Here is an 18,346-nt window from a genome sequence, read left to right as displayed (position 1 = left end):
CCCCTGGCGGGGAGGTGCAGACTGCCCCCGCCCGGTCCCCGCGACACCGACCCCGGGACCGACTCCGCAGCACCGAGTCCGGCCCAGGCTGTTTATTCACCGCACCGCGCCACCGAACCGCATCCAGCCCGGGGTCAGGCCCAGTCCCGTGGGCCGGGGGTCTCTCGGCTGAGCAGCCGCACCAGCCTGGCCCGGAGGGTGCTCTGGGGCTTGTGCCCGGCACGTCCCGGCAGCGCCTCCTGCGCCCCCCGGCCCCAGCGCTGCTCGGGGGGCTGGGGGCTGCCCCGCGGGAGCTGGGCCAGGGCGGCCCGGTTGTCATAGAGGGGGGTCGCCTCGCTGCTGTGGCCCTCGGGGGCCTGCCGGCACTCCAGCTCCCACCGCCCTTCCGCCTCTTCCTCCTCCTCCTCGGCCCTGGCTGGACCCTGCTCCGCAGTGAAGATGTTCTCATAGAGATGTTCAGGGGGTGGCTTCCCCGCAGCCCAGGGTTCACTGGAGCCTGGCCGCCCCGCTGCGAAGAGGGGCTGCTGCTGGCCTCGTGCGATGGAGGCATAGATGATGGGGCCTGTGGCCTCCGGCTCAGCAGGGGAGAAGCAGATGAGGCTGGTGGGGGGCTGGGAGGGGGGCTGTGTCCCCCCCAGGATGGGGCTGGGCTGGGGGTCCTCAGCCCCAGGGCCCCAGGACTGGGGCTCAAGGCCCTGTGCAGAGAGCCGGGGGTCTGGGGCATCCTTGCCCTGCTGCTGGCAGGCAATGGCAGTGGCAACAGCCCGGCAGAGCTCCAGGGCCCGCGGGGTGCTGAAGGTGAAGGTGCCCTCACCGGAGTCACTGCGACGGCCAGCCTCGAAGGAAAAGACAGTCTGTGGGATCAGAGAACAGGGTGAGGGGCTGGCACTCACCCTGAGAAGCCAGCAGCCCCAGGGAGGGAGGGGGACACCCACCTGATCCTGGCCAAACTTGCGGAGGAAGGGGTAGGGCCAGGTGAGCAGGGGCTGGCGGGACTGCAGGTCCTTCAGCGTCAGGCTCTGGGGAAGGACTGAGAGCAGGTAGTGCCCATGCAGGCCACAGCGGGCGGCCGCATCTGTCCGGACCACCAGCACCAGGAATTCAGTCACTACAGGAGGAGAGCAAGGCAGGGGTCAGCACCACAGCGCTGAGCTGGAGCCCACCTCAGCACTATCCACCACCCCTGTACGTACGGTCCTGCCAGGAGGAGTAGAGGACGTTCTCCTCCATTGGGACAGTGGGGCTGGGCTGGGTCCTGGAGTTCCTCTGCGTTGTCTCCTTTGCTCCCTGAAACAGAAGGATGTGAGCATAGCCCCTGGAATGGAGGAGCACAAGCACCCCCTGCTCGCCCATACACGCCAGAGCCCCCAGCTCACCCAAGCCAGGAGCAGCACAAGAGGTCCCAGCTATGGACCAGGGGTGGTACCTGGAAGGCCAGCTGGCAGAGCTGGGCTATCCACTCATCACGCTGCTCAGCCGCCAGCACATAGCTCTTCTCTGTGGTGGTAAGGTAGAAGGCAGCAGTGGCTTTGGGGCAGCTCTCTGTGCCCGCTGGGCCCACAGAGATGCAGTCGGAGAGGCGGATCACACGGCGGGCGCACTGCCGCAGCGAGGGCTTCTCCAGCGCCGTGTTGTCATCCCGCACGTCGAACTTCTCCATGCGGGCCACACCGGAGGGGCTGGCGGCGAAGAGCTGGGCTCGCATCTTCCTCCAGGACCTCTGGGGCACGGGAAGGGCACGGGCAGGGAAAAACACGTCAGCAACGAGCTGCCTGCTGCGTCCTCCCAGTGCGCCATTCTACGCAGGGCCAGCAGTGCTCGGGAAGGGCGGAAAGGGGCAGGAGGGGCCACAGGGGGGTTCCCAGAGAGCCGGGGCCAGCACAGACCCTCAGCGCTGCGGGGCAGGGCAGTCCCCAGGCTGGGGTGAGGGGAGCCTGGCTCGCTGTGTGAGTCACGCTCGCTCCCGAGCACCAGGTCCTGCTCTTTGTTCCCTGCTGCAAGTGCCGGCCTGCCGCTGCAGCTGAGCTCGGAGCTGTGCTCAGGACAGACCCTGATGCAAATTAAAGCCATTTTGAGCTGCTGAGGCTCCTGCTGGCAGCTTCACATCTGTGGAGCAGGGCCGGGCCCTGCAGCCCGCTTCCTCCCAGGGGAGGCTCTGCAGCACCACCACCTTCCCAGCCTGTCATGGGATGAAGGGGGCACGCACCCCCACGCACTTCGACAGTGCAGCAGAGCCTCCGCCCTGCACAAACCAGAGTGGCCAAGCACCCAAAATACCCACCACCGCCAGCCCCCTGCCTCCTACACAGCAGGGCACCAGCCCCACACACACAGGGTCTGCCCGCTTCACTTCCAGGGTCAGCTATTGCTCAGTAGGGAGGTTGCAGAGCAGCATATCCACTGACATCCCCAGGGGCACGGCTGCCCCGCCATGGAAGAGAAGATGCCACTGATGGACCTGCTTCACTAACACCTATCTCACATCTCGCTAGAGCTGGCTTGACTCTGTAGGGACTCCCACCACATCACCCATCCCAAGCCCAGAGGGCTGCGGCCCTTGGCGTCCACTCCAAAGGCCCAGAGCAGCAGGACAAGCCACGAGGGGTGCCCCATGGATGGCACTGATCCCTCCAGGGCCAGGCTGATGGGGGACTGGGCACAGAGCCATGTCCCACGCGCCACCCCGGTGCCCTGCTCCCACACACATGCTGGAGCTGCGCCTCGGTGACACACGTTTATTGTTTCATTGCGAATCACGCAGTGACCAAGAGAGAAGAGGGACCCCACACGCAGGGTGAGTCCCCTCGGCCACAGGACGAGCCCCGCTCTTGGGGCTGCAGAGCCCTGGGACCCCCCAGCAGGCAGCTCTGAGGGGTCTGGCTCCAGTCCCCCCTTCCCAGGCTACTGAGGGCCCAGCCCCAGGCCTGGCATCAAGACGGACCAGGGCAAACCCTGTTCCCAGCCCCAAATCCACCCTTTACCTTTCCAAATTTGCAGTGCTGCACATAGAGGATCCCATCCTTCACCGGTCTCTCCATGGGCCCAGCACCACCCCGGCAGCCCGCGCAAGGACTGGGGACTTGGGCTACCAGCAGTGGAGAAAATGTGACTGCTGCAGCTGAAGCTACTGCATGGGGCAGACTTCCTTCTCTCACCAACTTCCCCTTTTTGGTGTGTGGGATGAGGGGCAGAGGCTGGGCCACAGGAGGTGTCTGTCTGCCCTCCTCCTCGCAGAAGGGCAGTGAGGCAGAACGTGAGTGGGCAGAGCACAGGAAGCACCATAGGGACCACCCAGCAGGATCGGGGCATGCTCTGCCTTGGCCCCGGTGCATCAGAGCATGTCTGGGGGACACGGAACAGCCACCAGCTGAGAATGCCCAAATACCAGGGATGTTCCTGGAGGAATCAAGGGGCTTTGGAGAGGAGCAAGGTAAGACCCTGGCCATGGCTCTGCAGAGGGCTGGCAGGGGCAGCAGGCAGCCAGCCACAGACCAGTCACCCCTGCTGAGGCTTCCTCCTCCCCTCAGGCACCACTACCTGCTTGCCCAACATTGCTGAAGTAAGGCTGATTTAACCTAACCATGATGTCATGGGCTGTTGCAGCACAGCTCCACACATTTCCTCCAGGGGCAGGAGCTTCACCAGGCTGAGCTGGCCAAATACCTGGAAAGGAACCACGGCAGTGCAGGACAGGCCCCTGGGCTTGGGAAAGGCAAGGAAGCAGTGGGGGCACTGCCAAGGCTGAGTGGGAACCAAGGCCCATGCAGGGAGGCACTGGGCAGGGTGCTCCCCAGGCTAGAAGTCCATAGAGCTGTGGGCCAGGTAGTCCTTGCGGCCGATGTTGCTGACTTGCTTGGTCTGCATCGCCTCTAGCTTGGGGCAGTCAGTGATGCGATGGCCCAGGCCGCCGCAGAAGGCACAGCCCCGCTCACCTGCAACAGGAGGGACGAGGTCAGGGGCAGCTGTGCCATGCCAGGAGAGCGGCCCCCCCACCCCAGAACAGAGCAGCAGCTCCCCCCTGTGCTGCAGCACTGGGATGCATGCGAGGCCAAGCAAGGACAGCCCCGAGGCAGCGGGGATGGCCCCGGGGGCTGGGGTCCTGTCCTGGGGTCTCTCACCTCCGATGTCCAGCATGGTCTCATCCCCACAGTGCAGCACCTGGAGCACAGGCGGCACCTTCTGCTTCGCCTCCAGCAGCAGGGCCTTCAGGTCCATCAGCACCGACTCGTCTGCGGGCAGAGGCACTGATCAGACGCAGCCCGGACAGGGGTGGGGGCACTGCCCCACACCACCATCTCCCCCCCACCGACCATCATGCCTCGTCCCTGCCTGCTCAGAACACCCTCTTGCCGAGGCAGAGGCAGCTCCAGCACCCAGCTGCCCCTCACACCCACAGCCCTCCATTGCTCACCACAGGCCTTGTTGATGAAGGTGGTGGCAATGCCAGTGTTGCCTGAACGGCCCGTACGCCCGATGCGGTGAACTGTGGAGAGAGACAGGATTTGGCCTGGGTGAATGCAATGTGATAGACCACCCCTGCCCCCAGCTGCTGCAGAGACAAGCACAGAGCCTTGCTGGCCTCTGTGCCCGCCCCACCGCACCCTCCATGGTCCCAGTCCCCACCATAGTTCTCTATCTCCTCTGGCATGTCATAGTTGATGACGTGCTGGATGGCTGGGAAGTCCAGGCCCTTGGAAGCAACGTCAGTGGCAACCAGGACATCTTTCTTCCCATCCCGGAAGGCCTCAATGGCTTTTGTCCGTTCCTCTTGATCTGCAAAGGCCCAGCAGAGAACATCAGCAAGGGCAGAGCTCCCAGAACTACCTATCACAGCAAGCACTAACCTCGAAGCCCTTCCTCAGACCATCACAAACTGCTGCACGCTGGTACCTCCCATGGCCACACACAACCCCAGGCAGGGCACACCACAACCTAGGCTTGCCCAAGACCCTCACCAACCTTTCCCTCCATGGATGGCCACAGCTTCCACACCCTTGAGCAGCAGGTACTCATGGATTGCGTCAACATCTGCCTTCTTCTCTGCAAAGATCAGCACCTGCAGCAGCACAGACATCATGGAAAAGCCACCTGGCACCAGCAAAACCCCCCGAAACCCATTCCCTTTCGCTGAGGGGAACACACACCAGCTCTGGGCCCAGGACCTGCTCACATGTGGAGCACAGCTTGCTCACATGCCAACCCCCAAATGGCAGTCCTGCAGCACCATGCCCACTGCATGCCCCTACATCCCCAGTGCCAGTTCCACCCAGGGCTGTGCTGTGCCCATGCTGCCAGAGCAGCCACAGTGCACTACTCACCGGTGGCGGGGTCTTCTGCAGGCACTCGAGGAGGTACACCATCTTGGCCTCCTCTTTCACATACTCCACCTCCTAGGAACAAGCACAGGGGTGAATCAGGCAGCAGAGGAACTGTTATTGCTTGGTATCCCTTAACCTGTTGGGAAGGAGGGCTCTTTTTGTAAGAGCAAGTGGTGAGAGGACAGGGGGGAATGGCTTTCAACTGAAAGAGGGTGGATTTAGATTAGATATTAGGAAGAAATTCTTCCCTATGAGGGTGCTGAGGCGCTGGCACAGGGTGCCAGAGAAGCTGTGGCTGCCCCATCCCTGGCAGTGTTCAAGGCCAGGTTGGACACAGGGGCTTGGAGCAACCTGCTCTAGTGGAAGGTGTCCCTGCCCGTGGCAGGGGTTGGAACTGGATGATCTTAAGGTCCCTTCCAGCCCAAACCAGTCTGTGATTCTATGAACCCCAGCTCCCTGGCAGGGGGAGGCATCAAGTGCCCTCACAGACATTGCTGGCATTGGGGAGCACCCAGCTACCTCACCTGCACAACATCCAGGCTGGCAGCACCCGCTCGCCCCACGTTAATGGTGATGGGCTTCACCAGGGCACTCTTAGCAAAGTTCTGGATCTTCTTGGGCATTGTGGCACTGAAGAGGAGGGTCTGCCGCTGGCCCTGCGTGGGGAAAACAGTGTGGGATTCAGCACTCACCCAATCAGGAGGGTTCAGGGATTGAGCTTCAGGGTGCTGGTATCATGCCAGCTCAGTACCTTGAAGTAGGAGAAGATGGTACGGATGTCCCCCTCAAAGCCCATATCAATCATCCTATCAGCCTCATCCAAGGCCAAGTAACGGCAGATGTCCAGGCTCACCATCTTCTTCTGCAGCAGGTCCATCAGGCGGCCAGGGGTTGCCACCATCATGTGTACACCACTGTGAGACAAGAAAAGGCCATGATCAGGCACTCAGGATTCCTGCCCCATGCAGGACACATAGGGAATGTGGCACCTGCTGGGCACATCACCTTTGTCCCCACACTTCCCTGAAGCCATCTAGCTAGAGTGCCACCCCTTAGTCCCCTGCCAGGAAACAGAGCACAGCTCCAGCCCCACAAACCCCTCCAGGTCTTACTGTTTGATCGTCTCCATCTGCTCCTTGACAGACATGCCCCCAATGCAGAGGGCGCAGCGCAGCGGGGGCAGCCCGTCCTCCTGCAGCAGGCGACAGTAGTACTCGATGATGCCATGGGTCTGCCGGGCCAGCTCCCGCTGCAGGGACACAACTCACTCATCCCTGCACCTCTGTGCAGGGAGGATCAGAGATCGCCACCGAGTGTCAATCAAACCTTCCTCCTGCTCGTCACCGTGCCACTGACACTCACCGAGGGACAGATGATGAGCCCATAGGGTCCCTCTCGCTTGGAGAAGGGCAGCCTCTTCTCCTGCTCCAGGCAGAACATGATCACTGGGAGGGTGAACACCAAGGTCTTCCCAGAGCCAGTGAAGGCAATGCCGATCATGTCCCTTCCTGAGAGGCTGGCAGAGAAACCGGGCCGATGTGAGGAGCAGCACCAAGAACAGCTCAAACCTCTGGGGCTCGGCAAGGTGACAGGGTGCATCTGCCACCAGGGAAGAGCTCCTGGTTCACACTGCTCCCCACTCTCAGATGGGGCAGAGCACTCACATGGTGGGGATGCCTTGGATCTGTATGGGTGTTGGCTGCTGAATTCCCTTTTTCTTCAGTCCCCTCAGGATAGCTGTGACAGAAGAGGGACATGCACATTTGTTACATGAAGTCTTCCCCTTCTTTCCCTCCTACTCATGTCCCAGCAGCAGCTCTTGCACCAGTAACCAAAACCCCTTAGGGAAAAGCCAAGCGACACAGCCACTGCTGGGAATTCAAGCTGTGACCCCACTAACATTAAGCATTAAACATAGAATAATACAATGATTTGGGTTAGAAAGGACCTTAAGATCATCCAGTTCCAACTCCCTGCCATGGGCAGGGACACCTCACCCTAGACCATGTCACCCAAGGCTCTGTCCAACCCGGCCTTGAACACTGCCAGGGATGGAGCATTTACCACTCCTTTGGGCAGCCTGTTCCAGTGCCTCAACACCTTCACAGTTAAGAACTTCTTCCTTGTATCTAACCTGAAACCTGAAAGGGTTTAAACCCATTATCCCTTGTCCTATCGCTACAGTCCGTGATGAAGAGTCCCTCTCCATTGGACAGCTTCGCTCACTGATGTGTGTTTCCCAGAACAAAGCTTCCCCCTGCCCCGTCTGCAGCCTCTCCAGGCCCACCTGCTGGGAACTTCATTTCCTTGAAGCTCTTGATGGGGGGCGGGATCCCCTCCCCCTCCACCAGGATGTGGTATTTCTTGCGCACACGGTCGTGCCGGGCCTCCGACATGGCCAGGATGTAACGAGGTGCTCTCCAGCTGTGAGGGCAGCAGAGGAAAGTCATGGTGCAGAATAAGGCTGAGGCTCCAGAGCCTGCAGCCCAGGGGAACTCCCCGTTGGGTTCCAATAACCCACCAGGGAAAACAAGTAACCCCAAGGAGCACAGGAGCAGATCCAAGGCAGTTACACACATGAAACGTTTCCCCAAAGTCTCAGTAAAAAGTGCCAAGCGAACAGCTGAGAAGAGTCTATGGATGGAACATGCCAAAATCTTTTGGACACGTCTCCATGACACTGCCTCGAGCAGCATTGGCTCTGTAGCCTCCCCCAGTCTCTTCCTGTAGCTTAGTCACCTCCAAGATCTGAAGATCCACCCCGAGTCTTCAAGTTTAACATAACTGTGCTTTAGCAAACCTTACTGTCTACAAAACAACAGCCAAAGTGACTCAACTGCCTTTGATCTTACACTCAGCAGTAAGAAGCCAGACAGCAGAGCAAGAGAAAAGCCAGTGGCTGCAAAACAGTGCTCTGCCTGCAAGGCTCTATGGCTGCTGGTTCTCTTCAGCTGCCAGGAGGCAGCGCTTTCAGAAAGACAACCTCTGCACTGGGAAACACACCTGGTTTTAATTGGATCGTCATAGGTGATGCCCTTGGCCATCTCCTTCACTGACATCAAAGCTGCAAGAACAAAGCAAATGGGGTCAGTGCAAACTCTCCATCTCCAGATGCACTTAACCTCAGCACTAAGCTACTCAGGCAAGGACCACATCTGGAGACAGAGGAGGAAAAGCAGCATCCCCTCGGGCACAGGAACGCCAAGTGCTGCAGCCTGCCCTGCCCAGGGGCCTGCCACAGCAAGGCTAAGCCGGGCAGTCAGATGCTGACCGAGGGGTCCTGTTGCAGTCTCCTGTCCCACCCCTGGGTATGAACATCCTCGAGTGTTGCAAGGCAGGTAATGTCCCTACTGCTGCCCTGACAGCTTGGAGACACGGAGCTCCCACCACTCACCTCGGCCCTCTGCCACGCTCTCCAGGATCTTCTCTTCCTCCTTCAGCTGCTTCTCCTTGGCTGACTCCTTCCGAGCTGGGGGGGAAGAGTCAGGGCAATGGTGAGGAGGTTTCATTCCCCCCCGGAAGCCACCCAGCCCAGCCGCCAGCCGCTCCCCTACCTTCTGCCTTCTCCTTGAGGTGCTGGTGCTGGTCCAGGAGGCTGATGTTGGACTGCGGACCCAGCGGGATGTCATCCTCGTCACCCCGCTGCTCGCTCCCGCTGTCCCGCTGCTCCTCCTCCGACACCACCTTCCGCCGCATCTGCAGCAGCTTCTGCAGCTGGAAGTACGCGGGTCGAGGCCGAGTGAGAACCCCGCGCTGGGGCGGGGGACGCTCAGAGCCCTCCCCCCGTCACCCCGTTACCATCTGTTGCTTGCGCTGCTTGACGGGCACGTAGGGCACGTAGTCGTCATCCTCCTCCCCGGACAGGTCGGACGTGTCCGCCGCCTCCTCCCGCTGCCTCTGTGGGGCAGACACGGGGTGAGGCCGGGCCGGGAGGGTGCGGGCCCCGCCGGGTCCCCCCGCGCCGCCGGTGCCGGGCCCGGCCGCACCTTCCTGTCAGCCGCCTCCATGGCGGCGTCTCCACGCAACGGCAGCGCTGCCCCGGATGTAAACACCCCTCCACCCGCCGCCCCGCCCCGCGCCGGAAGTACCGAAACGGGAGCCGTCGCCTAGCAACGCGGGAGCGGATGGGTCGCCTCGACGGCCAAACCTCCGCGGAAGGCGCTGCCCCCTCCCTCCCCCCCCTCCCCGTTAGAAATGAGCAGACAGCGGGGTTTAAATAAAATAAAAAATTAAAAAGTTCTTTATTGGGTCCAGCACGGTCCTTCCCCGCGGCACAGGGGGGACCCCGCGGGGGGGAGGGGGGTTGCAGGAAGAGGATGGGGACAGCCCCGGGGGTCCCCGCGGGGCAGGAGAGCACCGGGAGCCCCCCGCAGAGGAGGGGACCCCGCCGCGGCGAGGCGGGGGGCACAGTGAGGAGAGGCAGCACCTCACTGGGCTGCACTGGAAGTGGTTTTCTTCAGGGTGAAGTTGGTCCAGTTCACCGCCACCTTCTGCCGTGTCTGCTTGGCCGAGTCCAGGCAGAACCTGGTGGGGAGAGGAAGGACAGCCCCAGTCAGCCCCCGGCCCCTCTGCCCCACACCCTGAGCCGGGTTTGGCCCCCCAGGGCTGCCCCTCACCTCTTGAAATACTCCACTTCTCTGTCGGTCTCATCCATCTCAGCCCCGTCCAGGTCCTTTGGCAGGAACACGTCATCTGGCAAGGCAGAGGGTCAGAGGGTCAGTGCTATGGGGCGGGGAAGGCGCCAGTGGGAGGATGGCAGCACAGAGCAGCATTCCCGGCACTCACCGATAGAGGTATTGGATTTCTCCACCTTGTTCCGGCTCTTCCTGCTCTTGCCCTTGGGTTGGGGGGAGCCCACTAAGATGGGGGGCACTGGCAGCTGCCGGTCCCCTGTGCCCAGTGCAGGCAGCTGCTGCTGCGTCGGCTCTGGCAGCTCCACTTTGCCCTCTCCCCTCCGGCTTTTCCACTCGCTGTTTCTCTCCTTCTCCATCCTGCCGCCACCCCAGGGCTGTCCTTTGCCACTCTCGCCCTGCTCAGCACAGCTGCCCACCCGCTGTGGCTCCGGGGCGCTGGCCTTGGAAGGGTGCTTGGTTCCCAGCACCTGCCCCTTCACACCAGGGCTCTCAAGTCGGGGCTGGCCACCAGGTACTGCGGCCATGCTCTCCCCCTTCTTCGCTGTCCCGTTCTGCCGCTTGTTCTTGCGCTGCCGGCTTGGTGCTGGCTCCAGCGGTTCCAGCCCCTTGGGCTGTGGTCCCTCCTTGGGCTCTGGGCTCAGCCTGCTGCTGTCCGTGGCAGAGTCCGCAGCCTTGGACTGCACCCAGATCATGCGGGAGAGGCTGGGCACGGCGCTGAGGCGCTTCACCACGCCGTTCTCAGCCGCCGGGGCTGGTGGCGGCTCCCCAGGCCCCTCGCCCCATCGGGGGCCCGGCTCACCCCGCAGCAGTGTGTGGCTCTTCGCAGGGCCCAGGCTGAGCGGGGCCAGGGCCAGGTCTATGTCCTGCAGGTCGGAGGAGCCGTTGAGGTTGGAGAGCAGGTTCTTCTGCTCCAGAACAGCTGCCTTCTTGGGGAAGTCGTTGACGTCCAGGTTGAGGTCATAGACACTGAAGCTGGCCCGGATGGAGTCCTTGATGGTGTTCTTGATCTCCTGCAGCCGGCTGCTGAGGAAGCTGTTCACCCGCTCCAGCTCCAGCTCTGGCCACTCCAGCAGCTTCTCCTCGGCTGGCTCCCTGGCCTGGCTGGCTGCAGGGGCACGCTCTGCCCGCTTCTGGGCCTCCGCCTCCAGCTGGGCTTTCTCCTTCTCCTGCAACATGGGTGCCATGAGGATCGGGTGGCCTGGACCCCAGGGCTAGCCATTGTCAGACAGCACACCCAGGGGCCAGTGCTCAGCACAGCCACCCCCCGTATCTTTCACAGCCCCCAAACTGCCACGTGTCCTCTGCAGTGCAACAGCTGCCACACTGCACACTGGACATTGCTCTGGGCATGAGCGATCATGGCACAGATAAGCCTCTCCCCACCACAGATGCACAGTGTTTGTCAGAGATGTGGCATACAGCACAATCCACAGCACACAGGAGGGCTGAGCCAGCCTCTGCAGGATCAGAGGCAGGGGAAGGGGAAACCCTGCACAGAACCAAACACCTCAGGGGAGACGGCAGCAACAGATGTGAGGGAGAGAAGACAAAGCCCTGCCAGGGGCACAGTCTTGCTCTGACCTCCTTCCTGCAGCCTGCCCAGGCAACGCTTCCCCCTGCCCATCCTCACCTTCTTCTTCTGCTTGTGCCGTGCTCGCTTGGCTGCCTTGGCACTGTTCAAGGGCTTGGGCTCTGTGCTGTTGATGTAGTCCAGCAGCTCATCCACGTTGCGGTGGTCCACAGCGGGCTCTCCCGAGCTACTGTTGTGCCCCAGTTTCTGTGGCAGCTCCTCTTTCCTCTTGGTGAGGCGCGAGCGCAGCTTCTCCCGGATCTCAGCGTAGTTGCGGCTGGTGGGAGCAGCCGGGGGCTGCGGGAGGTGAGAGCCATCAGCCTGGCAGGCACACGAAGCCAGTCCCAGCTTCCCACCAGCCCCACATCGACCTCCCCAATCATTCCCTCCTCACAGGTCCCAGCAAGACAAATCAGCACAGCCTCCATGGAACTCTTTTCCACCATGAAGCCACAGGGTTTGGCTGGCAGCACCGAGCTCCAGGGCTGGGCAGGCAGCTGGGAGCTCAGAGCGAGGAGACCATCGCACTGATGATGGTGGAAGCAAAGGGGGTATGCACACACTGGCAGGGGGTAGCCGTGGCCAGACCTGCCCATCTCCGTGCTCGTGGCACACGGGCTGTGTAACATCTCACCGCAGAGCAGAGCAAGGACTAGGGGTGGCTGCAGACCAGCCCCTCACTCACCGCGTTGTGGCCGAAGAACTCACAGTAGCAGCAGTCGCAGAATTTCCCGTCTTTCTGGTTGGTGGAGGAGGAGGTGCAGGAACTGCGCTCGGAGCTGCTGTCCTCGTCCTCCCCGAGCCCCTCATCTGCCTCGCATGGCTGCGGCGGGTGGCAGCTGGTACCGTTTGGGAATTTGTGCCCTTTGCAAGAGGGGTCCCTGAGGAGAAGGGGAGAAGGGCGAGAGGTGAGCAGGAGCCAGGAGGTCTCAAAAACTGCCCCACGCTACACATGTATGAACACCCCCCACGGCAGCCTGTGCCCGAGCAGAAGGATTTGCAGGGCAAACCCCCTCCCCTGCATCCTCCTCCAGAGGGAGATGCCAGAGGAGCCCACAGCAGAAGACATCTGTAGCTCCTCGCCCCCCAGAGCCTCTGGCAGGCAGGAGGCTGGTGCACCAGAGCTCCAGAAATCAGTGTCCCTCTGCCAGGCCACAAGCTGATTCCAGGGCAGGGAGCGGTACTCACTGGGGGCAGCAGGTAGCACAGGTGAGAAACGCTGGAACTGCATGCAGCTGCCAGACATCCCCACGTGCAGGCAGGCCCGGCTCCCACAGCCACAGACCACCCAGCTCAGAGACAGGGAGGCCAGGGCACGGCCCACAGCACCATTCCTCAAGCTCCAGCTCGGGACCTGGCTGGCCCTCCACAGGGAGCCCTTAATCAGCGGAGAGGAACCAGCACCCGCAACTCAGCATGCTCTCTTCCAGGGCACAGGCAGCCCAGAGAGGGCCAGGGGAGCAGGCGAGCAGAACAAGTCCACAGGCTCCATCTTCTTGAAGGACCTTTGCTCAGTGCCACAGCTGCCCGACGGGTCTCACTGACAAAGGTCCTGTTGGCCAACAGCAGGTTGACCGGGCGGTTCCTTTGGGTCTTTTAGCTGGAGGAGGAGCAAGCACAGTCTCTTCTGCACCACAGTACTAAAGGACAACCGCAGGGAGAAGACACGTGGGGAGAGAAAGAGCTGAACCCTCGACAGACCAGGGGTCTGCAGCAGCAGAACTGCCCCGCAAAGACAGCGGCTCTCCGCACCACCACACCAGAGCAGCCGGTCCCCCCGCAGGGAAAAGCACATCCACGGGCAGGGAGAAAGGGCACGTGACCCAGTGAGGAGAGGCTGGAAGCAGACAGGGCTCCTCTACTCACCTGTTCGTGCTGGGCAGCTGGTGGGAGGCAGGAGGAGGGATAAGCGAAGTGCTGCAGTGCCCGTTGCAGGGATGAGTGCAGCCCGACAGCGGAGGCGGCATCTTCAGCAGCGGCACGTTGGCAGGGGGCAGGTGAGGGCTCTTGCACGACCCTGGGCTGTGCGAGACCGTGCCAGCAGGAGGGGACTCGGACACCGGCTTCGGGGCTGCCGCCTGCGCGCTGGGCGCAGGGAAGAGCGCAGCCTGCGGGGAGGTGCCCAGCGGGACGTGTGGCGGGGAGCCGAAGGGCCCCGCATGGGCAGGCGTCTGCTTGGAGGGGATCAGCGCTGGTGGCTGGGAGGGGAGGCCCGTGGGACTGTTGGGAGGAGCAGTGAGGTCGGAGTGCTGATGATGCTCTGAGGAGTGGAAGGCCTCACCTGCAGAGGGGCAAGAGCAGAGACAGTCAGACACCAGCTGCCCTGCTCAGGCCAGGGCCACATTCAGAGCCATCCACCCTCTCCACAAACTGCTTCTCCATGAGACAAACCCCTCCTTCCCCCAGGCAGCGGGATGCTTGGGCTAGAAGCCATCCCTGCTCGCAAAGGCCCTGGGCAGCACCTCGTTTCCCCCACAGGATTTCACCCTGCCCCATGGAGAGCAGAACATGGGGAAAGGTGCTGGGGCAGCGAGGGCTGTGTGGAGCAGTGGGACAGGAGGGTGAGGCAGGCTCTGCCCCTGGCACGTACCTGGTGGGGTGGCCCTCCGGCACATGCTTTTGAACTGCTTCGGCAGCGTCTTGCAGAAGTCGAGTGAGGTAGGCAGAGGTGAGCCCGGGGCGGCGCTGCTGGAGGTGGGGGAGGCTGCGTGGCTGTAGGGACAGGCCTTGAGCCCTGGTGCCACGGCCGGCGCCTGGCTAGCGCACTCTGGAGACACAGCAAGGCCTGGGTGCTTATCGCCTGCAAGGGAAGCGGAGTTAGGGCTGGCTCCCAGCATCCTCTGCAAAGGCACCCAGGCATCCTGCTGGGACTGGCATCCAGAGACCCAGCCTGCCTACCCCTGCCCACCAGTGGGTGCCCACAAGGAACCACCTAAGCTAAGGACTAGGCAGAAAGCTCCGCTCAACCCCACAGCCAGCTTCAACTCACCTAGTGCAGCAGGGGGGGCCCCGAGGGGGCTGCCCTGCACGGCCCCGTTGGTGTGCTGTGAGTTCCAGAGGCCTGAGAGCTTGTGAGCAGACAAGAAAGAGCTGGGGTCCCAGTCCCCTGAGTTCCCGTGGCACGAGGAGGAAGAAGAGGAGGAGGAGGAGGAAGAGGAGTGGGAGCCACCCCCACAAGACTGTGACTTGCAGGATGTGTGGGATAACGAGACCTGGCAAGGAAAACACAGAGTGAAGCAGCAGTGGACTGGGAGGGGAAGCCCTTGGCCCCAGGGCATAGGCACCAAGACCCCCTCTACTGCCTCAAGGCAGGGGCTCAGCATGCAGGAACCGCTCCTGTCATGGTCTTGGGGGTGGCAAACAGCCCATCTGCCCAACAGCATCACAGCCTGGCTCCCAGGGCCCCCACCAGCACAGCCATGCCATGCCAAGGGCCACACGCCTGCTGTGTCCACCCTCAAACCAGACCAAGGGCAAATAAAACCAAGAAGGAGGGAGCTTCTCTTCCCCTGAGCTCCATGCACGCACAGGCAGGCACTTGCTCTGGCACATGCTGCCACTCCAAGGAGACAGCTTTGGGGCCAGGGGGACATGGCACAATGCACATGGGAGCAGGGCTGACAGAGCAGCACCTCTCCAGGCAGACAGCTCCAACCCAACACAGGCTGCCAGATAAGCCTCCATGGCAGACTCTCCCCAGGGAGCCAGCAACGGCAGCCCTGGGGCGTGCAGCGTGGTGCAGGGACATCTGAGGCGCTCAGCTCTGAGTGGGGAGGGGACCGGCAAACCCAGCCCGCACCATGGGGTGGTCAGCACTGCGGTCCCCCCTTTCCAACCCCGCTCACCGCCAGGGCCTGCTCCTGCACCGCCCGCCGCTCTTCCTCCTCCACGCTCTTCCTGCAGCTCTGGCAGATCCACAGTGGCATTTCTCCCAGGAGGTTCTGCACAAGCGTTGGCACGAAGTCCGGTGGCAGCCTCTCGCCTGGGGAAACCAGCCCATTGTGGGACGGCCCTCCCCAGTCCTTGCGCTCCCGGTGACAGAGCAAGCAGCACGTCTGCACCGACTGGTTGGTGGTGGGCAGCACCTGCAGAAGGACACACAGACCATGAGTCACCCCAGGCATGATCCACCGCACGGCAGGGCCGCAGGTCGGCGCAGGTGCAGGGCAGATGAGGCAGCAAATGAGACCTCAGGATGCTGACACCAAACCAGAGAATTTCTTGTAGGCTACATGTGGAACTGCACCTTCTCCCACTGGAGGAGAGCAGCCTCGGGCTGCCCAGCTGCTGCCAGCCTGCCATGTGCCAGCCTGGAGCATTTTGGACCCTTGGGAAGATCACACTATGCTAAAGTACCAGCCCCACCACCAAGCAAGGCTGGGAGGCCCCTAGCAACTCCCACCATCACAGCTGGTACAGCGGGACTGAGGGGACTCCCAGAGCAAAGCAAGACCCACAGAAATCACCACACAGGGATATGAGAGGGCTCTGGCAGCCACAACCCTCCCTCCTTGCCCATCACAGACCCCCCACCGCATTACCGAAGAGCCCCAGGCCCTCCCTCCTGCCTCTTTGTTCTGCGCAGCCGGCGGCAGACGCACGACGGTGGGTGCAGCCCCCGGCACTCTCCCTACACTGGGCAGCCAGGTTGGGGCTGCAGCAGGAGCCGGGACACAGCCCGCAGGCTCGCCGGAGGCCTGACAGCCGTGACGAGCCCGGCGTGGCACGGGCGAGGGGGCCCCCATTGTCTGCCGCCGCAGCAGGGCCCCACGACAATGAGCTGCACATTGAACCGCTGCTGCGAAACAGATGGCGTCTCCCAGGCTCAAGGTGAAGCAAAGGTCAGAGGCCAAGCAGAGCAGAGGGGGGGCACAGCTCCCTTTGCCCACCCGCAGGGAGGAGGGGGCTCCCAGGGCCACCCCGTGTCTCAGCGGGAGCACACACAGCGCACGGCGGCTGAGAGCGCGGCGCTCCCCAACCCGCCCAGCGCATCCGGGCCCGGGGCCCACCCCCCGGCTCCCTGCCACGGCCCGGAGCAGGCAGCTGCAGCCGGGCAGCGAGAGGTGCGGGAGAGCCCGCAGCCTGCTCGGCAGATGCTCAGCCACCTGCCACGGGCAGGGCTGGATCCTCCCGCAGGAAGCAGCGGTGGGAACACCCCCTGAAGCACGGCCACGCCGCCCGAGCACAGGGCTCTGCCCTCCCCAGCGCACAAGGGTCTCCCGAGCAGACCTGCGAGACCTCGCTGCGTGCAGGGACGGAGTAAGGGGCACACAGAAGAGCCCTCTCCTCTCATGCTGCAGAGCGCTGCTGCTCGTGTCAGTGGGAGCAGCATGCAGTGGTGGGGGACAGGTTTCCTGGCTGATTCACCCTCCCCAGGAAAGGCTGAGCTCAGCTTTCCCTAACTGCTGGGAGAGATGAGCATCAGTGGGAGCCCCCAGCACTCCAGACATCTGCCAGAGGCACCCCAAGGTCCCACTGCAGCTCAGCACATCCAGAACGCACGGCCACGACCTGGCTCCACCACCCAGCCCAGCCCAGGTCGGGCCCTGCCCGCACACCCAGCCCAGCCCCATGCGTGCCCCAGGATGCTGCACAAAGTGGCTCCCGCATCCCAAGGCAGCCAGTCCCTCCGGAGAAGGACTTGGGCTTCACCTTCCTCCCACCTTCCCCACCCACCTCAGCCTGCCCCCCGCCAAAGGTGCACCCGACAGCGTGGCTCCACCGGGGCTCCCCCACCACCACCCCCGAGGGTGCAGAGGACCCTCCAAAACCGGGAGGACGGAGGTGGGAGGCACCAGAGCCTCAAGGGTAGTGGTGCCTCAGGGATGCTCCGAGGCCGGGGTCGTGCAGGGATGGGGCTGGGCTCGGGGAGGGGGAGTGGGGGGGGCTCGGCTCTGGCCCAACCCCCGGGTCCTGCCCCATTCCCCATTCACCCACTGAACCCCCCTCCAAGACAGCCCCGCAGGACCCAGCCCGGTACCTGAGCGGTGGCTCTGCCCGGCTCCCCGCTGCTCCCCGCCGCCACCACCACCTCAGGCAGGGCGGGCGGTTCCGGTGGCGGCGGCGGTGGCGGAGGAGGGGGAGGAGGACCGGCGTCGGAACCCCCCAGCCTCTCACGGCGAGGCCCGGAGCCGCCACCCGCCGCCGCTGCCGCCGCCTTGTTCCGCCTGCGAGTCATGGCGAGCGCGGCCCGCCGCCCGCCGCAGCCAGGACAACAGCCAATATGGCGGCGCGGCCCGTCCGGCCCCTGCCCGGGGGGAAGGAGGGAGGGGGGAGGCCCGGCGAGGTGAAGCCGCGGCCGCCATCTTGCGAGAGGGCAGCGACGGCGGCAGCGCGCTCCCTAGCGGGGGTGCTGCGGTGGCGGCGGCTCCGCTTCCCCCTTCACGCTCCCCCGGGTCCTAAAAAGCGCCGGTGCCTTCGGGGCGTCCCAGCCCCACACGCCGCTGCGCTGTACCCCGGCACAGCGGTACCCCGCTGAGGATGGGCAGCACACTACCCCGTGCCCCGGCCTTCCCACTGCTGCAGTACCACACAATGCACGTGTGGGGTCCAGCCCCTCTGCTCTGCGTCCTCGTGTGACAGAGCGCTCTCGGTACCCATCCCAGCACTGCAGCATTCTCAGCCCCACACAGTGATGTGCGTTTGCAGCTCCTCCGCACCCCAATTCTGTCAAACTGGTCCCGTTGGCGCAGTGCGGATGAGCAGCACACTGCCCACTGCCCCGACCTTCCCACTGCGGGAAAACCCCATGACATACGTGTGGGTTTCCTCTGCATCCCATCCCTGTGTAACGCTGCTCTCCTGGTACCTTGGGTGCTCCTGGC

General features: G+C 63.2%; 3 protein-coding genes across 3 annotated transcripts; all 3 read right to left on the bottom strand.

Moving 5' to 3' along the window:
* Window positions 1-77: 77 nt before the first annotated feature.
* Window positions 78-3,468, bottom strand: DOK3 (docking protein 3). The gene is made up of 5 exons (XM_030504244.1): window positions 2,982-3,468; window positions 1,427-1,720; window positions 1,194-1,287; window positions 936-1,108; window positions 78-854 (listed from the first exon to the last, which is right to left on the bottom strand). Exons 1-5 carry the CDS (start codon window positions 3,444-3,446, stop codon window positions 135-137), a joined length of 1,746 nt encoding a protein of 581 aa, XP_030360104.1. The 5' UTR covers window positions 3,447-3,468; the 3' UTR covers window positions 78-134.
* On the bottom strand, window positions 2,716-9,367 carry DDX41 (DEAD-box helicase 41). The gene is made up of 17 exons (XM_030504230.1): window positions 9,305-9,367; window positions 9,117-9,215; window positions 8,873-9,032; window positions 8,713-8,787; window positions 8,322-8,382; window positions 7,606-7,742; window positions 6,983-7,055; window positions 6,681-6,834; window positions 6,431-6,567; window positions 6,070-6,232; window positions 5,843-5,974; window positions 5,319-5,390; window positions 4,960-5,056; window positions 4,624-4,773; window positions 4,412-4,483; window positions 4,119-4,229; window positions 2,716-3,932 (listed from the first exon to the last, which is right to left on the bottom strand). Exons 1-17 carry the CDS (start codon window positions 9,323-9,325, stop codon window positions 3,796-3,798), a joined length of 1,851 nt encoding a protein of 616 aa, XP_030360090.1. The 5' UTR covers window positions 9,326-9,367; the 3' UTR covers window positions 2,716-3,795.
* A 162-nt stretch (window positions 9,368-9,529) lies between these two features.
* FAM193B (family with sequence similarity 193 member B) lies at window positions 9,530-17,810 on the bottom strand. Its single transcript, XM_030504228.1, has 10 exons — window positions 17,503-17,810; window positions 15,368-15,607; window positions 14,512-14,734; window positions 14,113-14,322; window positions 13,389-13,803; window positions 12,208-12,403; window positions 11,583-11,819; window positions 10,104-11,118; window positions 9,935-10,010; window positions 9,530-9,842 (listed from the first exon to the last, which is right to left on the bottom strand). Exons 1-10 carry the CDS (start codon window positions 17,698-17,700, stop codon window positions 9,746-9,748), a joined length of 2,907 nt encoding a protein of 968 aa, XP_030360088.1. The 5' UTR covers window positions 17,701-17,810; the 3' UTR covers window positions 9,530-9,745.
* Between the last annotated feature and the right edge of the window lie 536 nt (window positions 17,811-18,346).

Source organism: Strigops habroptila, chromosome 12, assembly GCF_004027225.2.
Source record: "Strigops habroptila isolate Jane chromosome 12, bStrHab1.2.pri, whole genome shotgun sequence".
In the NCBI taxonomy this organism is placed as follows: Eukaryota; Metazoa; Chordata; class Aves; order Psittaciformes; family Psittacidae; genus Strigops; species Strigops habroptila.
Note: the sequence above shows the minus strand (reverse complement) of the source record. Positions and strands in the feature narration are given on the sequence as shown.

Coding starts and splice junctions, on each gene's coding strand:
- DOK3 (XM_030504244.1), bottom strand. CDS start 3,446: ATGGCCAGGGTCTTACCTTGCTCCTCTCCAAAGCCCCTTGATTCCTCC. Junction 1,721..2,981: donor AGCACTGCAAATTTGGAAAG/GTAAAGGGTGGA, acceptor CCCGTGCCCCAG/AGGTCCTGGAGGAAGATGCG. Junction 1,288..1,426: donor TCTGCCAGCTGGCCTTCCAG/GTACCACCCCTG, acceptor CTTCTGTTTCAG/GGAGCAAAGGAGACAACGCA.
- DDX41 (XM_030504230.1), bottom strand. CDS start 9,325: ATGGAGGCGGCTGACAGGAAG. Junction 8,788..8,872: donor CCTCAAGGAGAAGGCAGAAG/GTAGGGGAGCGG, acceptor CTTCCCCCCCAG/CTCGGAAGGAGTCAGCCAAG. Junction 5,057..5,318: donor TGCAGAAGACCCCGCCACCG/GTGAGTAGTGCA, acceptor GTGCTGCTGCAG/GTGCTGATCTTTGCAGAGAA.
- FAM193B (XM_030504228.1), bottom strand. CDS start 17,700: ATGACTCGCAGGCGGAACAAGGCGGCGGCAGCGGCGGCGGGTGGCGGC. Junction 13,804..14,112: donor CCGGAGGGCCACCCCACCAG/GTACGTGCCAGG, acceptor GCCCCTCTGCAG/GTGAGGCCTTCCACTCCTCA. Junction 12,404..13,388: donor CAGCTGCCCAGCACGAACAG/GTGAGTAGAGGA, acceptor CCTTCTCCTCAG/GGACCCCTCTTGCAAAGGGC.